The sequence below is a fragment of the Pleurodeles waltl genome, chromosome 9 (genome assembly GCF_031143425.1).
Source record: "Pleurodeles waltl isolate 20211129_DDA chromosome 9, aPleWal1.hap1.20221129, whole genome shotgun sequence".
NCBI lineage: Eukaryota > Metazoa > Chordata > Amphibia > Caudata > Salamandridae > Pleurodeles > Pleurodeles waltl.
Window position 1 is genome coordinate 1,098,807,597 of NC_090448.1, and position 21,713 is coordinate 1,098,829,309.

General features: G+C 42.0%; 1 protein-coding gene across 1 annotated transcript in view; it reads left to right on the top strand.

Moving 5' to 3' along the window:
- The window catches only part of MAP3K9 (mitogen-activated protein kinase kinase kinase 9), a 264,229-nt gene that overhangs the window by 151,320 nt on the left and 91,196 nt on the right, over positions 1–21,713 (top strand). Inside the window, exons 4-6 of the mRNA XM_069208799.1 lie at positions 358–506; positions 12,443–12,618; positions 18,376–18,616. Coding sequence (XP_069064900.1) covers positions 358–506; positions 12,443–12,618; positions 18,376–18,616 — 566 coding nt within the window. The remainder of the gene's footprint in view (positions 1–357; positions 507–12,442; positions 12,619–18,375; positions 18,617–21,713) is intronic.

The following is a 21,713-nucleotide window of genomic DNA, read 5'->3' on the forward strand; positions in this document are numbered from 1 at the left end:
AAATTAAATTTTAGCCCCTCCCACAGCCCCGCACATTATGAGCGAAGTGAGGCGCGACTGAACAATATTGCAAATTAAAAGTTTGAATTTCTCTAGTAGTATTCAATTCGATTGAATACTCTTTATTCGCTTTCACGTATTTAAACTAGGTGTTTATGTATAGCAACATGTATTTGAGTGGGAGAAATTTGTTGTTTCATGAGAAGTTCACTGTGATTGTGGTTCACAAACAGTAATACAGTTGAGCAACACTTTTGAAAAAATATGCTTCCCCCCCTTTAGTATAAATTACAGGCCATGCTTAGTTATTTGTGTTAAACTCTGTCTCTTTTTCTGTCTCTGTCTCTCACATGTTAGCTACGGTGTGCTGCTGTGGGAGCTGCTGACGGGGGAAGTGCCCTTCAGAGGAATCGATGGTCTTGCAGTTGCTTACGGAGTTGCCATGAACAAATTAGCTCTTCCTATTCCTTCTACCTGCCCTGAGCCTTTCACAAAGCTGATGGAAGGTAATGAATGAGAGGGTATCTGTAGGTATAGATATTGTGGTTTGTGCAGTATGTGCAGGGCCTTAGGAAACTATAAGTTGCTTGGTATGTGGCCACACAGCAAGTCCATAGTTTGTCCATCCTGCATGCTTGAAGATGTATCCTAATAGAAGAAATGGAGATTTTTGGTAGCCTAAAGAATAAAGGGAAACGTATTGCTATACTTGGAATCATTTTGCCTCCCCCTTATATTGAATTGTCACTCCAAATGGGGGAGCATGTTTAGTAATTTCTGACACAGTGCAACAACTAAATTTTCTGCACTGCTTCAAAGGGAGAGAGCAAAACAATAACATATCTACTAACAAATGGCATTTTTTCTCTCTCACCCTGCGCTGCCTCACTTTAGGCAGCAATGTGCCATGCACACACCCTTGCAGCATGGTGTGCAGGGTGTGTGCGTGATGTCTAGCATAGGTTTTGCAGTGGTAGGGTACCTTGCAGTATCAAATACTATTCCTGACATACTTTAAAACCTTTCCAAGTTTGCATGTGTGCTGTACAGTACACCATACATGCAAGGCTGAGAGGTTGGGAGAAAATGTTATACTTGCTTCGAGTTGGTGTACATTTTAGGCACAGCGCCCTATCTAACCTTTTTTTAGTAGACAGGGCTAAGGGCCAGATGTAGGAAGAAAGCAAATTGCAACTCGCAATTTGCTGTGCAGAAAGGTGTCTCAGACACCTTCTGCGACTCGCAATGGGGTCGCAAAGACCCACCTCATTAATATTAATGAGGTGGGTCGCAGTTTGCGACCCCATTGCGAGTCTGGGCACTCACGGGGATGGTGGCCTGCTGGAGACAGCAGACCTCAATGTCCGTGACTGCTTTTGCAATAAAGCAGTTTTTTTTTCTATCTGCAGCCCGTTTTCCATAGGACCACTGCCTGCTCTGAAAAACTATTTTTGTGATCATTCAAGTAGATGGTAACTGCGAGTTCATTTGCGACCACTTTCGCGGTCGCAAATCAACTTGCATCGCGTTGCGAGTCGCAAATAGGAAGGGAACACCCCTTCCTATTTGCGAGTCGGAACCGCATTTTGCGAGTCGGTTCCGACTCGCAAAATGCGTTTCTGCATCGCGTAGAGGCTTTTGCGCCTCGCAAACAGCGTTTTTCGCCGTTTGCGAGGCGCAAAAGCCTTGCTACATCTGGCCCCAAGTGTCAAAATCTATGGTTGGTTGCTTGGGATCACTCGTGTACCGCCCATGGTATATGCCTGCTTCAGGCAAAGTAACACAAAGTAGCACTGTGGGCTACTTTGTGTTATTTTAAAGGTGTTTTCTTTCCAGTGCAAGACATGTTTTACGCCACAAAGTAGATCCAAATTCTACGCTTACCCTGGTTTGTGTCTCTTCTATGATGACAACTGGTACACACTGTAAATCTGCCCTGCGGTGTCCTCACTGGACCGGGGGTTTACAACATAACATTTCTGTTTGCAAACTGAAGCCTTCACAATAGGTGGCTCAGGTTATAAAAGAGAGTAATCTCTAGAAATGCATAACGCCTGCGACTCTGCGATGTCCATTAGTTGTTTTGTACACGTGGGAGATGCATTGTCTCTTGGATGAATGTGTGGTGGAAAAGACATTCAGAGCACCTCTTGCCTGTGCACTGGTCGCCTGGTGGTTAGCAAGTACATACCTAGAGATTGCAGCCCTGATTCCAAATGTAAAACAGATTTCTGTGTTAGGTTTGCAATCCCTGGTTCCCAGGTGGTATGGGAGAAAGGGAGTGCTTAGTGCTGGCAGGAGCCAAATAAGGTGCACGTAGAAGGTTATTCTTCTATGCTCCGAGAGCAGCCCCATGCTTTCATGTATCCCCTCGTTGTTCAGTGTTCCAAGCCAGAGACGTGGTCATTATGCTTTCTGGGATTGCCGGACAAGAAACACCTTATGATACATCTGAGTAGTCCTTATTCTTTGGGAAGCGTAGCTTGGTTGAAGATTTGATCTTCATCACACCTGATCATACTGATGTGATGATGCAGAGTAAGAAGGGATTTCACTACTGCCACAGGTTGTGGGGGTGTATGTTAGAAATATTGTTAGACATCAGATGGTGTGCCCGAAATGTCCATAGCACTTGTGATAACCACTCTTGTAATTCCATGATGAACATTAAACATATGTCAACTTCTACATTCGTGGGCCACAGCACCTGCAATATTACACAGTGAATGTCAGGAATACAGCAGAAGATCTATCAACTGGTGAAAGATACTACCACCATCTACTGTCAAAGTTAAAAACCATCAACTACAGTCGAAAGATGCAACCATCCTTCCATGGTGAACGGTAGGACCATTGGCACATAGTGAAATATACAATTGTCAGCCCCTGGCAAAAGTTGCAAATATTCTCTGATGGGGACCCATACAACCATCCTCTGCTGCTGAGAGATATAATCATTATCTACTTCTGAAAGGTACAATCATAGAAACAAAAATGCCAACTATGAAGAAGAAAAGTTGGGTGTTACAAGCATTTCTGTAATCCCACGTATGTCCTATATGGAAGTGTAAACACAAAAAATGGTGCTGTGACACTTCAAACAAAGAAAATAGTCCACAGGTCACATTAGTCTACTGTAATGTTGATTCTGAGAATCCATTTTCGTTTTCCTTAGGGGAGCAGAAATTCCATAAGGGTGTTAACATATTTTAAGTCATGAAAGCATGCGAGCCTGTCCTCAGTAGTGTACATTGATCTAGTAAAATAGATCACAAGGAACGAGGGAGTCTACGAGAATCCCACTGTAAGTATGTTATCAAGCCCTCCTGTACTCTCAGATCTCTGTATGTTTGTGAGTACCCAATAAAACGCATCACAGCCTCCACGGAGATGAAGTAAAAAATATTGGCAGAAAACGCGAAAACAATTAACAAAAACAAAAAATGTTTTTTTTCCATCTGCCTGCAAAGCCTGTCTTCCTTAATGCTACAGTACCTATAAACTAAGTTACCAATGAGGAATGCGTCTAACAAGCAGGCAGCGGCCAAGCAAAACATGTGTCATCCAGACCTGGTGTATTTTCATCCCTGTTCCTTAGGTAGATGCATTTTTCTTGGCACAAGCTGGCATTTCTCGTAGTGCAGTTACTATTTGGATGTTGTGAGTCTGTATAATGGTTACCCTCTTGTCAGAAACCCATGCCCTCAAGTAATGGGAAGGGAATGCTGTCCGGTTGTCCAGGACTCTGCAGTGTAACACATTGTATTCTCATACAGTGGCTCGTGCGAGTTCCCTCAGGAGCCATCACTACCAAAATCTTCGGCACAGCTAGAAGTCAACCGATGCACTGCAGACTCCTTCACATAATCAACCAATCATGAGAAACCCATGAGTTTGGTGGGTCTTTCACTGTAGAGCCGAGCTCACAGATTCCAATCCAGACGATGCAAGGCAGGAATGGCCTTTTATCCACTGGATGTTGGTAACATCAGCGTTGAGTTGTGTAATAATATGTCTTGTTATTTGAGTGCTTAGAGAAAAATTGAGTTTGCGGTGCGCACTAATTAGTATTATTGTTATTGCTAATGCTTTGACAAATGTAGGTGTAGCAGTGTCTGAGAACATACCCAAAAAGCAGAGCAAAGCTAATAGATGTCAAAGGGGAGAGTTATTCGTTTTGCCAATGCTTGTTTTTCTTCATTTCTGAGTCCTCAGCAGCCTGGCTCACTCTTCCCAATTATTTCACTTGCAAGGAAACTATCAGCAACAGGTTCTACTTAATGTGCGTGTCCACATGGAGAATAAGAAAGTGGTACCATCAGCTCCTCACCTCATCCACAAATTTGTGCCTTGTGATCTATGGGACACTCTGGCTAAAACAAGTGACCAACAGCAGCTCACGTCAGAATTGAATTAGGAAAGGCAGACAGCAGTAAGGCAGGCACGTGCAGAGAAGGATTTTCCTTTAAAAGAAAGAGTGTCTAAAATATTTTACAAACCGTAGCTGAAAAGCTGTAAGAGGGTAAGACACAAAAGTCACATTTTACTAGAGTCACATATTGTAATTGTAATTGTAATCGTATTTATATAGCGCTTACTACCCCTGATGAGGCGTCGAATCGCTTTTCGATGAGTAGCACGCTACTCCGGAACCAACAAGAATTAGTGATGGATTAGTATAGTTAAATAATGAGTACAGTTTTAGTATTATTATGAGTTAATTTGAGCCGTGGATATGAGAGTTTGTTAGTTAGTCTGGAGTAATGGAGGGGTGGAGGAGGAAATAAATCCAGAGGTGTTAATTGGGAGTATATCCTTCATTTACTCAACCCAAAGGCTTGGGATGAGTAAAGGGGGGTGGAGGGGGAAGAGTATGTGGAAGGGTTAGGGAGAGCATAGTAGCAGGGTATTACATATGCATATGTCGTTTCACATCGGCACCTTTTTAAAAAAAAAAAAAAAAAAAAAACTTATATTCTCTAAGATAGCGATGAACATCTGAGGACTCTAGTCTTCATCCTGAACGTAGAGGAGGCAAAAATGAGTATAATACGGTAGTGGCCAATGTAGCAAGATATTAGACCCTATATTTGGTTGTATGATTAAATTTGCACTGAGCAAAAAAATTTGCAGCCTAACAATAAAGATTGGAGCTGATATGCTTGGTTATCCCACCTCCTATACTGGGCCTGTCTGTAAGGGTGCATATTCCTACTCCGGGCACTTGCTAACCCTGCCAAGGATCATCGTTTCTCAGAGTTGTAGTGAGTGGTGGTGAAACAGACCTCCTTGGCCAGGTCACTGAAGGAAACATTATTTAGTTACTTTTTCGTGAAGTCCACACTGCAAATTGAATTCTATCGAGGCACTCTCAACTTTGTTGACAGCAGTAAACAGTGTGCCACATGGCCATTTATAGATTTTCCCATGGTAAAACATTTTAGGCCAGATGTTCAAAGGCGTTTTGCATTTCTTAACGGTCTGAATCCCTTTTTCAGGCCGTTAAGAAATGCAAAATGGGCTTTTCTGATGTACAAAACCCTTTAAGGAATCGCAAATAGGGATTACCTATTTGTGATTCCTATTTAGAGGCACAAAGCATTTTCTAAATGAGAATTAGGCATTTGGGATATGCAATTACCATAAATTTCAAGTCGATGGTAGCCATGTGCAATTTAAAATAAAGCACCCCAAGATGCTTTTTTAAAAGTGCAATAGAGAAACACACGTCCCCTGTTCATATGCGTGCTCTACATATGCACCACTATTTTTGGGGTGCACCAAAGGGGGCCTTTTGCCCATAGCCATCCTTGATTTTGCATTTCCTGAATAGCTATTTCCTAATAGGAAGTCGGTATTTGGGAAATGCAAAACCGGCCCATTGTCTCAAATGGCTTGGAATTTCTTATTTGATATCTGTGTACATGGCATTTTGCATTTCCTAAATAGCGATTTCTATGAAGGTGTTATTTAGGAAATGCCAAATTTCATTTTAGTACATCTGGCCCTTTATCACTTAGGGAAGCTGTGAATAAAACTAGACCAGTTCCTTAACCTTTAAACCAAAACTGCACCTAATTGCCTTGATAAGTACCATTTGAGTCCCAAATTCCAAATCTATGGTACAGAACATTTCCAATCGCAGTGTAAAAAAACCCTGTTCAAAAAGATGAAGGAAAAAGTAATTAGGCATATGCCTAAGTAATTTGAAGTGGATATGTCTTAGGAAGGTAGATCACCATAGTATTCACCGTGGGTTATCCTAGCCCATCTGGGAAAGTGCAGGGCAGAGAAAAGAAATGGAAAACTCAACGAACCAATGCTAGGTGCCTTTTTTTACCCCTCTGATGAGCATCACAAGGCCTTTCGCCAAGACCAAGATCCAGTCCTAAGGCACACAGAAACCATCGAAACACACCAACATAAGAAGACATACAGAACGTAAACCCCAATCTTCAGCCATATTGATCCACATAAAGGAATCTAGTTTCTGAGCCTGGGTCTCCAGAAAGGCATTTGCAGAGTCAAGAGATAAAGTTAATCTCATTGTGGAATTAAACATCTTGCCTTATTGTAACTGTAATAGCTGCAGACATATTTTTACTCAGTGCTAAGCTATGCCGCTAAGGTATGCCCATCTCTGATGTGTAAAGTCACGCTCACATGTCTGGCATCATGAAGACGAAATTCTTGAATAGTTCGCCTTTCTCAGAAAGTTTACATTTTCGTATTGTTTTGAAGAGCAATTGTGTACTATCCCACAGTTTTAGTTTCCACCGCTACATAGCTCTTTTGCTTTGGTGTCATCACATTTTTCCATTCAAACTCAGTTTACTATAAGGGTGCATTCTGTACTTGTGTGCATAAACTTTTTGCTGACAGGGCGCTTCCCCTTGCCACCTGGTTCTGTGACTCACAGACTGTTTTTCTATTTGTTAAAAAATATTTTCTGGCTCCAAGATTGGCGAGACCCCGTGGTCAACCCTCAGGTGTATGGAGAAGTCCACAGAAGCTGTAAACACTCTTGATGGCATGTCTCTTGTCAACTCTAGCAGGGGCCGCTTCCTGGTGGGTGCAGTGAGATGCAAGCCCTCAAAAAATCATTTGCTTTTTGACCAGCAGAAAAATGTTCTTCTCTTGCCTTGTACAAAATCCTATCTTTTCAATCATAAGACTCCACAATTGCTAGCACAGTAGCTCTTACACACAATTCAATTTTTCTTGGCTTGTGGCAAAGTTTGTTGACTTCCTGACTCCTCCATGAATCTCAGTAGGTGACAGGCTTAACAAATGTAGTTACACTTGCATTCCTTTGGTGGGCCTTAGCACTCTTAGGTTGGTGTCCCTCCATAGGTAATTTAGAACATCCACCTTCTCCATTCCCACTAAGACCTTCACTGGACTCATACTAACAGACTTAATTTCTCCCATTGCATTCTCAGTTTCAGCTTACAGCGTTTCTAATGTTTTAAATTGTCCCCCCCATCTTCTCTTCTTTCTGTTCCACAGAAAGTGCTCTCCCAGCCAGGCTTCCATTTTCTCCTCGATTCCCCCATAATAGCTTCCATCAAACAAATTTTATCTCGCAGCTTAGAGTGCAGGGCTTTGATGGATTTAAACTAGGCATTTTCACAGATCATCATTTCAGAGTATTCATAGGGCTCCTCAGACAGATCCTTCCAACCATTTTTGACAAAGCATTCCATGGAGTAAAAGAATTCCTTCTTTTCCTTTCCTTCCTGCAGTTGCACCATAGTGAGGTCTGAAGAAAAAGGAGAATAAATTTGCCAAATTTCACGACCCACTCCGCAGTGTGATCTCTCCCTTATTCACAGTACACAAGTAGGCACCATAGTTAAAAATAGTCCAAATCTGGGGGACGAGTTATTGTCCAAGCAGATCCACGGTGCTGTCCCTGAGGGTGTGGGGATGTGACACAAGCCTAGGGTGAAGTTAGGCCACCTCTCAGTTCTGCTTCTCCTAGTATGCCCATGAGGAGCACTTCAGAGTTCTGCTGATGTGGCATTTAAACGTGACCCCTAGTGTTGTGCATGTCTGAAGCACCTGTGCCTGAGAGTGAGCTCAGTGCTTCTTCGCTGCTCTCAGTTACCCCTCTGGGGGTGGGGGCAGCTGCCAAAGAATTGCCACCATTGAGTCGAATTCGGTATGTTAATTGAAAGGCCTAGATGGGCAATGGGTGATCCTTCAAAGGTTCAGCTAATGTCCCCTGCCCTTTGTGGCAGTAACAGGCTCCCATGTGGTCATGCACCAAGAGAAAAACAGTGAGATGGTCGGGCACACCAGCAGAAGGCAACCATCCTGGTCTCCGGTCAGCCTCTCCCCCTTACTGTTGCTTGATTTTCTTAGAAGCAATTTTGCGGGTGATGTACTACAGTTGTAGTCAAAGCATTCCGTTATGCCTGACTCATTTCAATAGCTAGACCTTATTTTCTGTTCAGAATATGCGGTGTAACAGCAGAACTGTGTTGCACTTTAGGCTCAGTAAGTTAATGCATCCATTCATGCTTGACTACCATGGCCACTGATTAGAATCCTGGTGGATCCATTCAGCCTTAAATCCTTTAGAGGTCGATATAATGAGTACAATTGAGTTGGGTAACAATTAAGCTCCATTATCTGTTCATAGCACGAAAAGCAATACTTGTGGGTGATCTTGTACTTTACAAATATGCTTGTCATGTTTATGGTGACCTAAAAAATGAAAGTCTCAAACGTGCTGTAAGACAAACTTCCTCCAGAAGCAGCTGCCATTACAGCTATGCCATGTTCCTGACCTCCGGCAGAACAAGTTCATCAAAGGTTACCACCACAGGAACAACATTGCTATTGAAGCACCTAGACCACTCGGAGGCATCACAGGCTTGTGGCCACCATTACCGAACTATGCAGCTTTAAACTGACTGCTGACAGGAGGCACCACTGCTTGAGACTCCAGAAAGCCTGATTAGCTAAGAGCTGCCTGCTGGGAGGAGGCTTGACAACCACTGGGCAACCAACACCCTTTCCATTTAGGTTGACCTATTTCTGACACAGTGTGTCAGATTAAAAAAACACTTGCAATCAACTTGAAAGATATTCTCTCCTGGGAAATTTTGAAAACAAATAAATTACAAATGACTAAGCATTGCAAGGATTGTGTGTTCAGTAGGATTGGATGATGGAAAGAATGGACTGAAATGACTGGAGGTAAGGGAGAAAAGATTAGGAGGGTAGATGGATGAGGGCAGGTAAAGCGATGTGGAGAAAAAGGTTGAGTGCAGTAGTTAATCTGTAAAAAAAAAAAAATGAATGCATGGGACCACCTTTTTTTAATAGGCCATCTCAACACTGTAAAATGCTAAAATTGATGAATACCAGGCCTGTCAGGTTTGAACCCACCTGGCACCTCTATCTTCGCTACACTTCAATTTCTGCCTCCTTATCTCACTCATCCGTTCCTTTTTGTCCCTCTTTTCTCCCTTTGTCACTGTTGCCTTATTTTGCTCTCTCTCCTCCTTACTCCCTTTTCTGGCTTTCTCTCTTAGGTTCTGCATCAACGTCTAATGATAAAAATAGGTCTCTGCTCCCAAAAACGAGTGCTAGTGCCCACTTGCTGCTACTGCCTGCACAAATGAAGCAGAGCTTGTGTGGAGGTTGTAGCCCAAAGGAAAAGAACAGGATGAGAGTTGCTAAGGGAGATGGATCAGGGTTATGAAAGTGCTATGAAAGTTTAGGATGAAGGACAGTGGAGGATAATGCATTGTGTGGCTGAGAGGTGGGGAAGAAGGAACAGTGGAATGCTCCCTAGCTTCTGGACATGTTGCAAGTTTGTGTACTTGGTCTTGGCTGTTAACATTGAGGGGACTACACTTGATCATCTGGTCAGAATGGCCTATAGAACAATCTGGCATTGCATGAAGGGCTGGTCTGACAGGCCAGTGTGTATGCCTTTTTTGTCTGTTTGTGGGCCTGTTTTATGGATTGTTGGGTCGTTTTCTTTACTGTTGATTTCCTGGATATTAAAATAAACATTGACTGATGCAATCCTAAATCCATGCAGTCTTCCATACCTCGCAAAACACTCATAATAACATTGTGTGTTTACAAATTGAAAACTTCCATAATTTGCAAACATGGGCCACTTAGGTAGCTATCTAATTTACTACTGAGGGCCTCTTTTATATTGATGCCCGGGCCTAGTTTCTGGCCCAGTCTGAGCCTGCTGGGCATTGTTCCTGGCCTGGCAGTTCGGACTGGGGAACAGGGTCAAGACTGATTTGCATATGGCTGGGTCCAAACTGGTGTGGCATGGTGAGCAAAATAACGATGGATTAAACCCGGATCTGTGACTGGGGGTGAGTGTTTGAAAAGTTTCAACACTCCGTCCATCATCCTTTTGTTTTGCTAAAGTTGCCCTAAGTGGGTAGGGTATGCCCAGACGTGAGTCCCTTGTTCACTGTGCCACTGGATTCCAGCTAGCCTGGCTGATGAAGGGTGATACCCTGATGCTTGTTTCCGGTCCAGGGAGGACATGGCCTGGCAGTTCGGGCTGGACCCTTCCCCTGGGGAACAGGGTCTAGACTGATTTGCATATGGCTGGGTCCAAACTGGGGTGGTATGGGGAGCAAAAGAACGATGGATTAAACCCGGATCTGTGACGGGGGTGAGTGTTTCAACACTCCGTCCATCAACCTTTTGTGTTGCTAGGGTAATTGTTCCTATGGGCACATACTGGAGGTGAAATACTTTGCCCATTTCCCATATGTGAGTATTTAGCGTTTGCATAACTTTATATAGAGTCTGATATTATCCAGTGGTCTACATCTTGGCTGCAATAGCCAATTACACAAGAGTCAATATCTTCTAGGTGTCCGGGAATTTTAATGATCTATGTATTATTAGCATAGTTCTAGCACTTCAGGTTAAAGAAGAAAACGGTGTCAAGCAGAGGACAGCAATACACCTTTAAGCTGAGGTATTCAATTTTGCATTGAGGGGGCACTGGCTATTAATGGGAAAGTAGGATGTGAAATAATAATTGAGCTGTTGTTGAGGAAGGAGGACATCCAGCTCTTAATAATGCTCTGTATTTCTGTGTTATGTCTTTGCATGCAGAATAGCAAAGGCAGATGCAGAATAGCAAAGGCAAAGAAGAGCTCTGACAGTGCTGTTTGAGTCAATAATAGTTTTGATGTTGTCCCATCTGACAATAAAAGAATCTTCAACGCAAAATAGTATCCAGTTTGGCAGTCCGAAAGAGAAGAGTAACCTTCTGTGCATTCTGTTGTTTGGCTAAAGGCAGATATTTTGATATGTTTTGTCTCAGAATAGGCCATTGGATACTTATCAATAATGAGAAGGGTTTATTTCATTGTTGCCTTATTTTATTTAGAATTAATTTAATATAGGAGGGTTCAGATCATTCAAGAGTATTCCAAACACCAAGGAGTGCTTGATGATACCTCTGGCCAGGGGAATGATGAGGTATTTTGGAGGGTGTCCTTGAATGTATGTGCGAGGTGTGGGTCTAATGGTGATACTGAAGATCTGATCCACAAGCCTTGCTGAGGTCAATGAAATCACTGAAAGATGAGAGTTTGCAGGAGAATAACCTAGGTTTTTGGGTAAGATGAGAGGTCATAACCGAGGGGGCAAATTATCCATTGTACATTACAGTTGTAACTACATAGGGATTTGAGGTACATATCAAGAAAATAAATCTTGATATATTTGAATACTTGAGTGATTGCACAGTCCTCAGAAACATTATTTCTCTGCAGCAGCTAGTTATGGATGCAACCATATACATGGTTCTCTCTAAGGGCTGCTTGCAGGGCTGATTGATCGGAGGGTGCACAGGCCATTCAGACCTTAAAGCAGTCTTTTGCTGCTCTGTTTGCAGTGGTTTTCTCTGTGCCAAGGTGTGCCAAAGGCACCACTGTCATTCAGTGTAATGCAGGGCTTGTATTGAGATTAATGAATAATAGTAAGTATTTTTATGTTTATAGCTATTCTGTACGGTCCAATGTAACAGCCATCAGTCTGGTAATTAATCATATTACTAGGAAGAAATATTCTCTGTGCACAGTTTTAGTTGATTTGCTACCTTGTGTTGAGAATCAAGTGCTTGATTAAGAAAATATAGAACGTATCTTCCAGGTGTTTGTGAATACCCACAATCCCATAAATTTGTAAATGTTTAACTTAGACAGGGGTAATTTCCATATACAGCCCCTACAGCAGATTTCCTCACATAGAATTTTCCATCAGACTAGTGAAATATTTAATGTGAACAAATTAATTTAGGAGTGTAAATTGACCTTTTATGACTTTCATTACTGAATTTGCTATTGTAAGCTTGGGTATTTGCACTTGCCCTCTAAATGGATGAAGGTGTGTTCTTTATAAAAAGTGAGACAAGACTGCTTGTATCATTTCCCAGAATGTTGGAACTCGGACGCACATTCTCGGCCATCGTTTGGTTGCGTCCTCTACCGCCTCACCACAATAGAGGAGTCTGGCTTCTTTGAGATGCCTCAGGACTCCTTTCACTCGCTGCAGGACGACTGGAAGCATGAAATCCAGGAAATGTTCGACCAGCTGAGAGTCAAAGAAACGGTAAGACTGACTCCATTGAGCAGAATCTATTGATAGTAATGTACAACTCAGTGATGTGATAACTGTAACAAGCGGATAAATGTTAAATGTTTTAATTAGACACGTACAGTTATCATCCAGTCTTTCTTCCCAATCCCACTCTCAGTGTAAATGTTCAGCGTTCCTGAGGGACAGGAGTTTTGATTCTGGATCTAGTTTTAAAATATTTGTGGAAGAAATTAGGCTAGCTCAACTTGAAGCAGGAACTGAACTGAAATAAGTTGTAGGTCAGTGGTTCCGAACCTTTTAACTTCTGTGGACCCCCACTTTATCATTACTGGAACCTGGGGACCCCCACTGAAGCATTATTGGAATCCGGGGACCCCCTCCCACTGAGTCATTATTGAAAGCTGGGGACCTGGGGCCAGATGTAGGAAACAGTTTGCACGTCGAAAACTGCGATTTTTTTGCGACGTGCAAAATGCACTATGCAATGCACAAAACAGGTTTGCGAGTCGTAATTAGGAAGGGGAGTCCGCTACCTAATTGCGAGTTGCAGTGCAATGCCAGATTGCTTTGTGACCGCGAACGCGGTCGCAAACCAATCGCAGTTTGCACCCATTTGAAATGGGTGGTAACCCATTCGCAAAAGGGGAGGGGTCCCCATGGGACTGCAAACATTTTTCGTTTTTAAGGAAAACGGGCTGCATTACAAAAAAAAAAATGCTTTAACAAAAAGCAGTCACAGACATGGTGGTCTGCTGTCCGCAGCAGGCCACCATCCCTGTGAATGCTGCCACTCGCAAGGGGGTGGCAAATTGCGACCCACCTCATGAATATTAATGAGGTGGGCCTTTGCGACCCCCTTGCGAGTCGCAGATGTTGTCAGGGACACCATCCTACATTCCAATTTGCGACTCGCAAATTGCGAGTCAATCTGAATCGCAATTTGCAAGTCGCAAATTGGAATCTTCCTACATCTGGCCTCTAATCCTTTAATATTATTTAATTTTCTAAGCAGTCACTGGCCCCCTGAGGAGGCTTTGCGGACCCCCAGTGGTCCCCAGACCACAGGTTGGGAACCACTGGTGTAGGAGATTGTGTTAACAGGATTCACCTAGAAGAGGATTATACCATTACCTACTAGTTTTGTAGGCCTTACATAATGAAGGAGTACGGGTACACTAAATAGGCAGGCTAGAGTCTACCTAGCCACACAAACATCAGTTCCAGCAGTATGTTTCATTTTGTTTGCCACCAGATCCTACAGCAGAAGTGCAGGACTTACTGTTTCTCTTTCCTGTCTCCTTTGTTTTGTGCTAGGATGTTCTTGTTTCACAGTCAGTCATTTCTTTCTGAGATCTGTTTTGTTTTACTGAAACCATATTGAGGGATCACTCCCACTTTGGGTATTGTTAACATAGCACTGCTTGCAAAAATAAGGGACTAGTTGTTCTTTGCAGAAATTGCATATTAACACTAGAGAAAGCGGGTTCTAGAAACACCTGAAAGACAGAAGACTGATTCAGATAATGAAAGAAAGAAAGAAGCAAACAGAAGGAAAGACACCAAGATTGATAGAGAAATTAGTAAAGAAACAAGTGAAAAAATGACTAAGTTAAAAAAGGAGCAAATATCAGAGGACATATTCTAGAGTTTATGATTATAGCAGTAATTGAATATAAGGTGTGTTGGTGAACTGCGTACACAGAAGTAGCAAATAGACATTTTAAGGCAAAATGAAGATAATGAGGAAGAAAATAAAGGATGCCAGTAGATTAAAAATAATAACAAAACAAAGAAAATGGGAAGGGGGTTTGGTAGGACACATCTAAGGAACTGATCTGTGGAGAATTATGGGAAATTAAAAAGACCTCAAAAGAGAGCCTAGACAGTAAAGTTGTTGAAGGGGTTACAAATGTCTACAAACATTTGGGAATTCTGTAAGACCAGAAGTAAACTGTCCTGTGTTTGGTTTATCAAATTGTCTGCTCCTTTGCTTTTTTTAGGTATCTCTGTGCATTCTTATACTTTAAACAAAGCTACCAGACTGGTTTACAGCCCAAGTTTATAAAACCTCTTGGCACCATGTATTTGTCATTCTAGAATGGCTAGTCATCACCTTTGCAGGTGAGGGTTCTACTACGACATTTGCAGAGCCTGGGATCACAGTGATTCCTGAGCATGGTAACTATATATAGAAGAATGCATTCCCGATTTTGTTACTGAAAATGTACACTAAGATTCTAGCCAACATACTGAATAAGTTCTCCCACTGCCAGTTTTTTCCAGACCAATCAGGGTTTATAAAAGAAAAGTACATGGAACACTAAAATGGTAGTCCATCTCCTAGATGCAGTCCCAAGGCTTAATAGTGAATCACTGCTTGCCCCCCTCGATGCTTAGAAGCCTTTGATGAAGTGGAGTGGGGTGTATCTGAAACAAGTGATTGCTTTTGGTTTTGGTCCCAGCTATGAAAATGAAATGGGCATGGTATGTGGATCCCATTGCTAAAATACGGACTAATGCCCAGGTAACAAAAGCACTCAATATACAAAGAAGGGGCAGGCAGGGGTGCCTACTGCTGTTTGCACTGAGGATCGAGCCTGGACACAAAGGACACACATGAATCTGACTGTAAAAAGGTATGCACTTAGGCCTAGATAACTTTAAGTTATTGATGTCTGCAGATGATGTTTTGTTGGTGGTAACTCACCCTGGTAATCGATCCCAGCTCATAGGAGAACTAGAAGACTACCATAGAGAGCTGGGTTCACAATCAACAAGACTAATATAGAGGCTTTGAATTTAACATCAAGCACCAGCACTTTAAATTGTTTGAAGGCAATGACCCATTATTACTGATTAGAGCCCTTAATGAACTAGCTTAGTGCAATGATCTGCAAGTAATGACTTTAGGTTTCATAGCTTTGGTAAAAAATGTATATTTCCTAGAGCTCTATTCTTGTTCTCGGTACTTCCAGTGATAGTTCTGAAGGAGACTGTTTTATAATTGCAAAAAGCCTAAATTTAATTTATGTAGGAAAAGACTTTGAATTAGATTAAACCAAGGATTCGGGCACCTCACAGAAGGAGGGCTTAACACGCCAGACCTTTTGTTGTACTATAGATTCTCGCAGTTGAGCTTCATGTTGGACTGGGAACATTGGAATTAGGGAAGCAATGGTGCGTCTGGGTCACATCCTGGCAGGTCGCTAACTTTGAGAATTACCCTGGATTAGATCTAGGGACTTTGCTGCCTAAGCATCTTTGGTTGTGAGTGGCACACTGAGGATGACATCAGGAAATCACAAGTATTACAAGCTAACCTGACCCATTTACTCCACTTTTGGTAATACTGACTTCCGGTTAGGATTAGACAGGTGTGGGTTCAGGGAATGGGAAGCAGTCAGGTACAACAACTAGGATATCTGTTCTGAAAGGGAAAATTCAAATCCTTTGTGCAAATAAAACTGGACTGTGGCTTGACAGATGTAGAAAAATATGGTTATTTGCATATTAAAGATTGAGCTTTGCAGGCCCCAATTTAGCAGGGTGCTACCAGGGAAGTCACTCAGGTTGGAAAATGCATGCAACACAACCATTCACCCCATTTCCAAAATATACCAAATTAATATTTCAAGCAAAGCACATCCAAAATGAACATTCCAAACAGACTGGGCGAAGTAGTTGGGTATTATCCTTCAGATGCTGAACACAATGCCGTCAACCAGCAGGTGTGAATGGGAAAGAACATAGGGCCAGATGTAGGTAGAAATGGAATTGCGACTCGCAATTTGCGACTCGCAATCCCATATGCAGGATGGTGTCCCTGACTTAGGGGGTCGCAAAGACCCACCTCATTAATATTAATGAGGTGGGTCGCAATTTGCGACCCCCTTGTGATTTCCTGCTCTCACAGGGATGGTGGCCTGCTGGAGACAGCAGACCACCATGTCTGTGACTGCTTTTTCAATAAAGCATTGTTTTTTTTTGGGTATTGCAGCCCGTTTTCATTAAAGGAAAACGAGTTGCAATACACTCGTGAAAATGAAACCATTTGGTTTCATTTTTTCAGAGGAGGCAGTGGTCCATAGGACCACTGCCTGCTCTGAAAAAATATTTTTAGGGCCATTCACAAAGGGGAAGGGGTCCCATGGGGACCCCTTCCCTTTTGCGAATGGGTTAGCACCCACTTCACATGGGTGCAACTGCGAATTGCTTTGCAACCGCGTTCGCGGTCACAAAGCAATTCTGCATAGCGATGCGAATCGCAAATAGGAAGGGGAACACCCCTTTCTAGTTGCGAGTCGCATTCCCATTTTGCGAGTCGGTACCGACTCGCAAAATGGGAATGTGCATCGTGATTCGCGTTTTGCAATGGTGCAAACTGCAAATTTCGCAGTTAGCGCCATGCAAAACGTTTCCTACACTTGTCCCTTAGTCTCAAGATTCTGCATAGATGTCACTTCACTTCTATTCACCTAGCCAAATTCAGTAGGAAATTCACTGAAAAATGAAGGAGAGGTTGTGGGGAGGATAGGTACAGTTACGTGTATATTATTTGAATGGTCTAGCCTAGATACATTTTGGGCAGGGATTTGAGATATCAGCACTATCACAGCAATGATTCTTACCCTGTCCTCATCACTAGCAACACTAGGAAGCTTGCCAGTTAGAGAGGGGGAAGCCAGATTAAAGGTAGGAAATAAATGTTCCTGCTCTTCACGGTAGCACAGTAACAATGCTGCGCAAATGATGTAGTACAATCCCATGATAAGTTTTGGTGAGGCGATTACTCCAATTTTTTCCCACGGTATCTCCCCATTGCAAACTTTTACTTGGTGATCCTTATATGTATTGATGTTAGCCTAGGGAGGGTATGACTAAGTATTTATCCTCTCTGTCTCCCCACTTGTGTACAATGAGTAGTATAATCCCGGTCACACAATTTGGCATATGCAGGACTTGGACACAATTGCACATGACTTGAGCTGTGAAACTGTTGCCTTCACTAAGAAATGGAAAAGGATATTGTGTTTTTTGCTTAATGATGTGAAAAGTTTAACACCCCTAGAACACTGACAGGGCTACAAATTGCAGAAGATGTATAGGTCTATATGGACACAAATTGACCCACATATGATGGTCTGGTGCATACATAGGACAGTTGTCTATAAAATAATTTTTTTCCATAATGTATTAGAATGTGGGATAGGTTCAGGGTTTTTGGTTGTGCTAGGGAGGAATGTGGTGAGTTTTGGGACAATGAGATATACCTCCCCCAATGTATTGTTATATAAAACAATAAAAACATATTGCAAATTAAGAATCAGTTTATGCAGAGTTTGTGTGTGACATTTCGGGGCTGCTTTGCAGTATCTTTCAAACTTAGGGGAGTGATGCCCCAACTAGTCCTTCCTGCTGATGACACTTAGTGCATCAAAAATGTGGTGTTGTACTTGAATGGTTAGAAGATTCACCTATATCATCCATTCTTCACAAGTGTAAGTGGTGTAGAAAAAGCATTAACCTAACATCCAGTACAAACTTACAGTCTTTGTTCGGATCTGTATGTGCACTTTGAACAAACACACCTTAAAATGTAAGACATTCAATTATTTGTAAATTAACTGAGGTACACTTGGTTGGGAACCAACTCCTAATTTCTTGAGAGTCCGGCCTACTTCTGACCCAGCTGTGAAAGGTCGCTCCAACATTTCGATGGATACATTGGGCAGCAGGTATATCATTTGCCAATATGTTTGTTCATCACAGCAACTGCGCACGTGGGAGGAGGAGCTGTCACGTGCTGCCCTCGAGCAGAAAAATTATGAAGAGTTGTTGCGTCAGCGAGAGCAGGAGCTAGCAGAGCGGGAAATTGACATCCTGGAGCGCGAGCTCAACATCATCATCCACCAGCTGTGTCAAGAGAAACCAAAGGTGAAGAAGCGGAAAGGCAAGTTCAAAAAGAGTCGGCTAAAACTCAAGGATGGCAACAGGATCAGCCTTCCATCAGGTACATTTTAGGACTTATGTTTAGTATGTTAACTAACAGATGGCATCGCCCTTCCCTCTGGCATGTAGGCCCTCAAAGATGTTTAACTTCTGCTTTTCAGATCTACCCATCGATTAATCCATTTAAAAAAAACGTATGTAAAGAACATGGTGCAGTAAAAAAGTCTGCCGCAGAAAGTGCACATTTCCCATGTAATGAGTGATGTAATATGTGAGGTCATAATTAATGCATTATGTAGGCACAAGTATTAAGTCATTAAACTAACTGCTGTATTTCAATTGTTTTTTAACATTATCTCATCTCCAACACCTAACTCTAACATCACTTTAACCATTTTTGTCATATGATATATATATATATATATATATATCTATCAAAATGTTACTGATTCAATTTAGGAAGCTGTTAAGCTTCTGAGAAGATGTGTAGGCGGAGGAAGCAGACATAGAAAGAGGATTCTGTGCTTATACAGTTGTCTCTCTTTACAACTATTTTTAGGACCTTTCAAAATTCATATGCCTCAAATTACAAAAAATCCATACCTCCCCTCACATTGTTTAACCCGCTGGTTTTATGCCTGCATTAACATCTCATTGTGGAACATAAAGGCTTTAAATTCCATAGCTCTAATTAAAGAAGCATTTGCAATACAGTAATTATAGCTACTAGTGTTGTAAATTCCTTACTGGACTTTTCTTGCCACATAAATCGAAAATGAAAGCAACTTCCAATAGGAGCACAGACGTTGCACTATACAAAAATAATGTGCTGAATTAATGTGAAATGCTTCTGCATGTCTTTTTTGCAATTTCACAGTGACGACTATGGCATAATATGTCTTTTGTATGATTTAGATGGCAACTATTATCGGGTCTTGGCTAGTGCACAGCCCCCGCTAGACCCTTGGCTCGACTCTCCCTGTTAATTTGTTGGCTCGCCCACTTCTAGATTGCGGACTTGACCTGTTTTGCATGATTAAATCAATACATAACGCTGGTATGGCGAACGTCTGTATCAAATGTCTGTGTGCATAATTTGCACATGCACAATCTAGAGGCACTTCTGCACTTTTGTCGGCTAAGTAAATTATTTGAGGGTGCATGTAAATTTCTTAAGCACAATCTACACCAGGTGCCCTTAAGGAAGTATTAACGCATTTCCAATCTTTTTCATTAAAACTTACTCTGGGAAAGGCAGTTTGCGGAAATGGAAAGTAGGAACATTTACAAGCATCGGGATTCAGTGAAAAGAGAAAGCTCTTTACCAGGTGTCGAATTAAAACAAAAATATGACTTGCATGACAGTTAATTATTGACCGCTTGAGCTACTTTACTTTCTAATCAAAATGTGGCCTCAGGCGAAACCGATAGCAGACTACAAAATTAAAGAAAGAATATAATATTTAGCACGCTGCATCTCTGTGTTTTTTCTCTTACTGTAATGTTTTCCCCTTCCCCTTATGCAACTTAAATTCGGTACTAATAATAAAAAAAAAACATATAGACCAGACAAAAGATAAACAAAATGAAACTGCCTCTATAGGAGCCGATTCCCTGCGGTCCCATCTAGCAGCAAAGAGCTTGACGCTGCATCACCCAGCCTGGCAGCGGCTGCACGATGCGGGCAGGGAACTCTGCTCGGGATAAGAGGTGCCATGACATAAGCAAGCCAATTCAAAGTGCCACAACCACCATGAGCACGAAGGAGAGACACAAAACGAAAACAAGGCAAAATAGTAAAAAAAAAAAAAGAATTCGACATGAGGCAGGGCGTTGAGCCACGAGGAGATAGGATCGTGGCTCAGATTAAAGGGAAAACTGAAACCAGATGGGAGGAGGGTGGCTGGACCATCACACGCTGGAGGAAGTGTGACCTAGTGTGATAGCCAACAAAAATGTTCTCTTAGTGAATGCTCCCTGGGCGGGAACTTAGTGCACAAAACAGGGACATTTAGTACAATGCACCAATAAAATTGAAGCATTTAACACATGCGCAACAAAGATTGAATGGCAAGGATCAGCGTGGCTTAAGCCTCTATATTGAACACAGCATATCTCGCAGAGACAGGGCATTCGCTGCCTAGGCTCGACTGCCGATTGCATCAAAATGGTATTCAGGCATGCCACACTTTTGTCATAAATGCAACATTTTAGCGATCTAGTTGTTTATTAAAACACTGTGGTGAATCTGCAGTTGATCACTCTGGAGTTATCTGACAGACTTCTATTGGTGTTGGACATATATGTTTTGTCTCTGCTTTTCAGAATATTTTCTCTCTATTTCAGAAGGTTTTACTAACAGGGATGATGAAGATATTTGAGAACCCATAGAAAATGTGTCCTTATTTTAGCTTTCTGTTGCACAGACCATACTTTCTATGACAAAATTAACACCCTCATTCTCTTCATTTCTAGAGGAAATGCGTTCAGTTTTACAGTTTTGATTTTATCAAGGTATTGTTTAGGTGCATACATGCCAATATTTTGGAAGAGGTAAAAGAGAAATTAAAAAAAAATTATTGGTGAATACATTTCCCCTATTGACTTCTATTGAAGGCGAGGCAAAATTCATGCTGGAGACAGCCAAAATACAGCCATTTGTGGCTTAATAAATTGTAAGTCTCCTGCCAGAATTGGCAGTGCCACATGTGCCATAAATACAGGGATGTAAGAGTGGGGGGAGTTTTTGATGTGTGACCCTCCCCACCCCCCCAAAGTAATACAATCTTGGCCTGGCATTTGGGCCTCGGGCCCTGAATTGTGATTACTATTTCCATGTCGGTTTCTTCCCATCCTGAGCCAAGAATGAAAGACAAAACAGTAACCTTCAATGTAAACAAGAAAGAGACAGAGAGACCTGTCTAGTGGCTGAATTTCTAAATGTGAAACCAGATCAGTACTAGCGTCCCTGCTTGTACAAATTGTGGGATCCTAGGCACATATGTTTTCACAGACCCTCGTTTTTCTTTATTGTCACATATGAGCGCTGTGAAAAATTGGGTTTTTGATTAAGGGGTGAACACCCTTCTCAAGCAATAACCACAACTCATCAGGGTGAATCACAAAAGTCACTAAATTAACCTGTACTTAACTCTCTG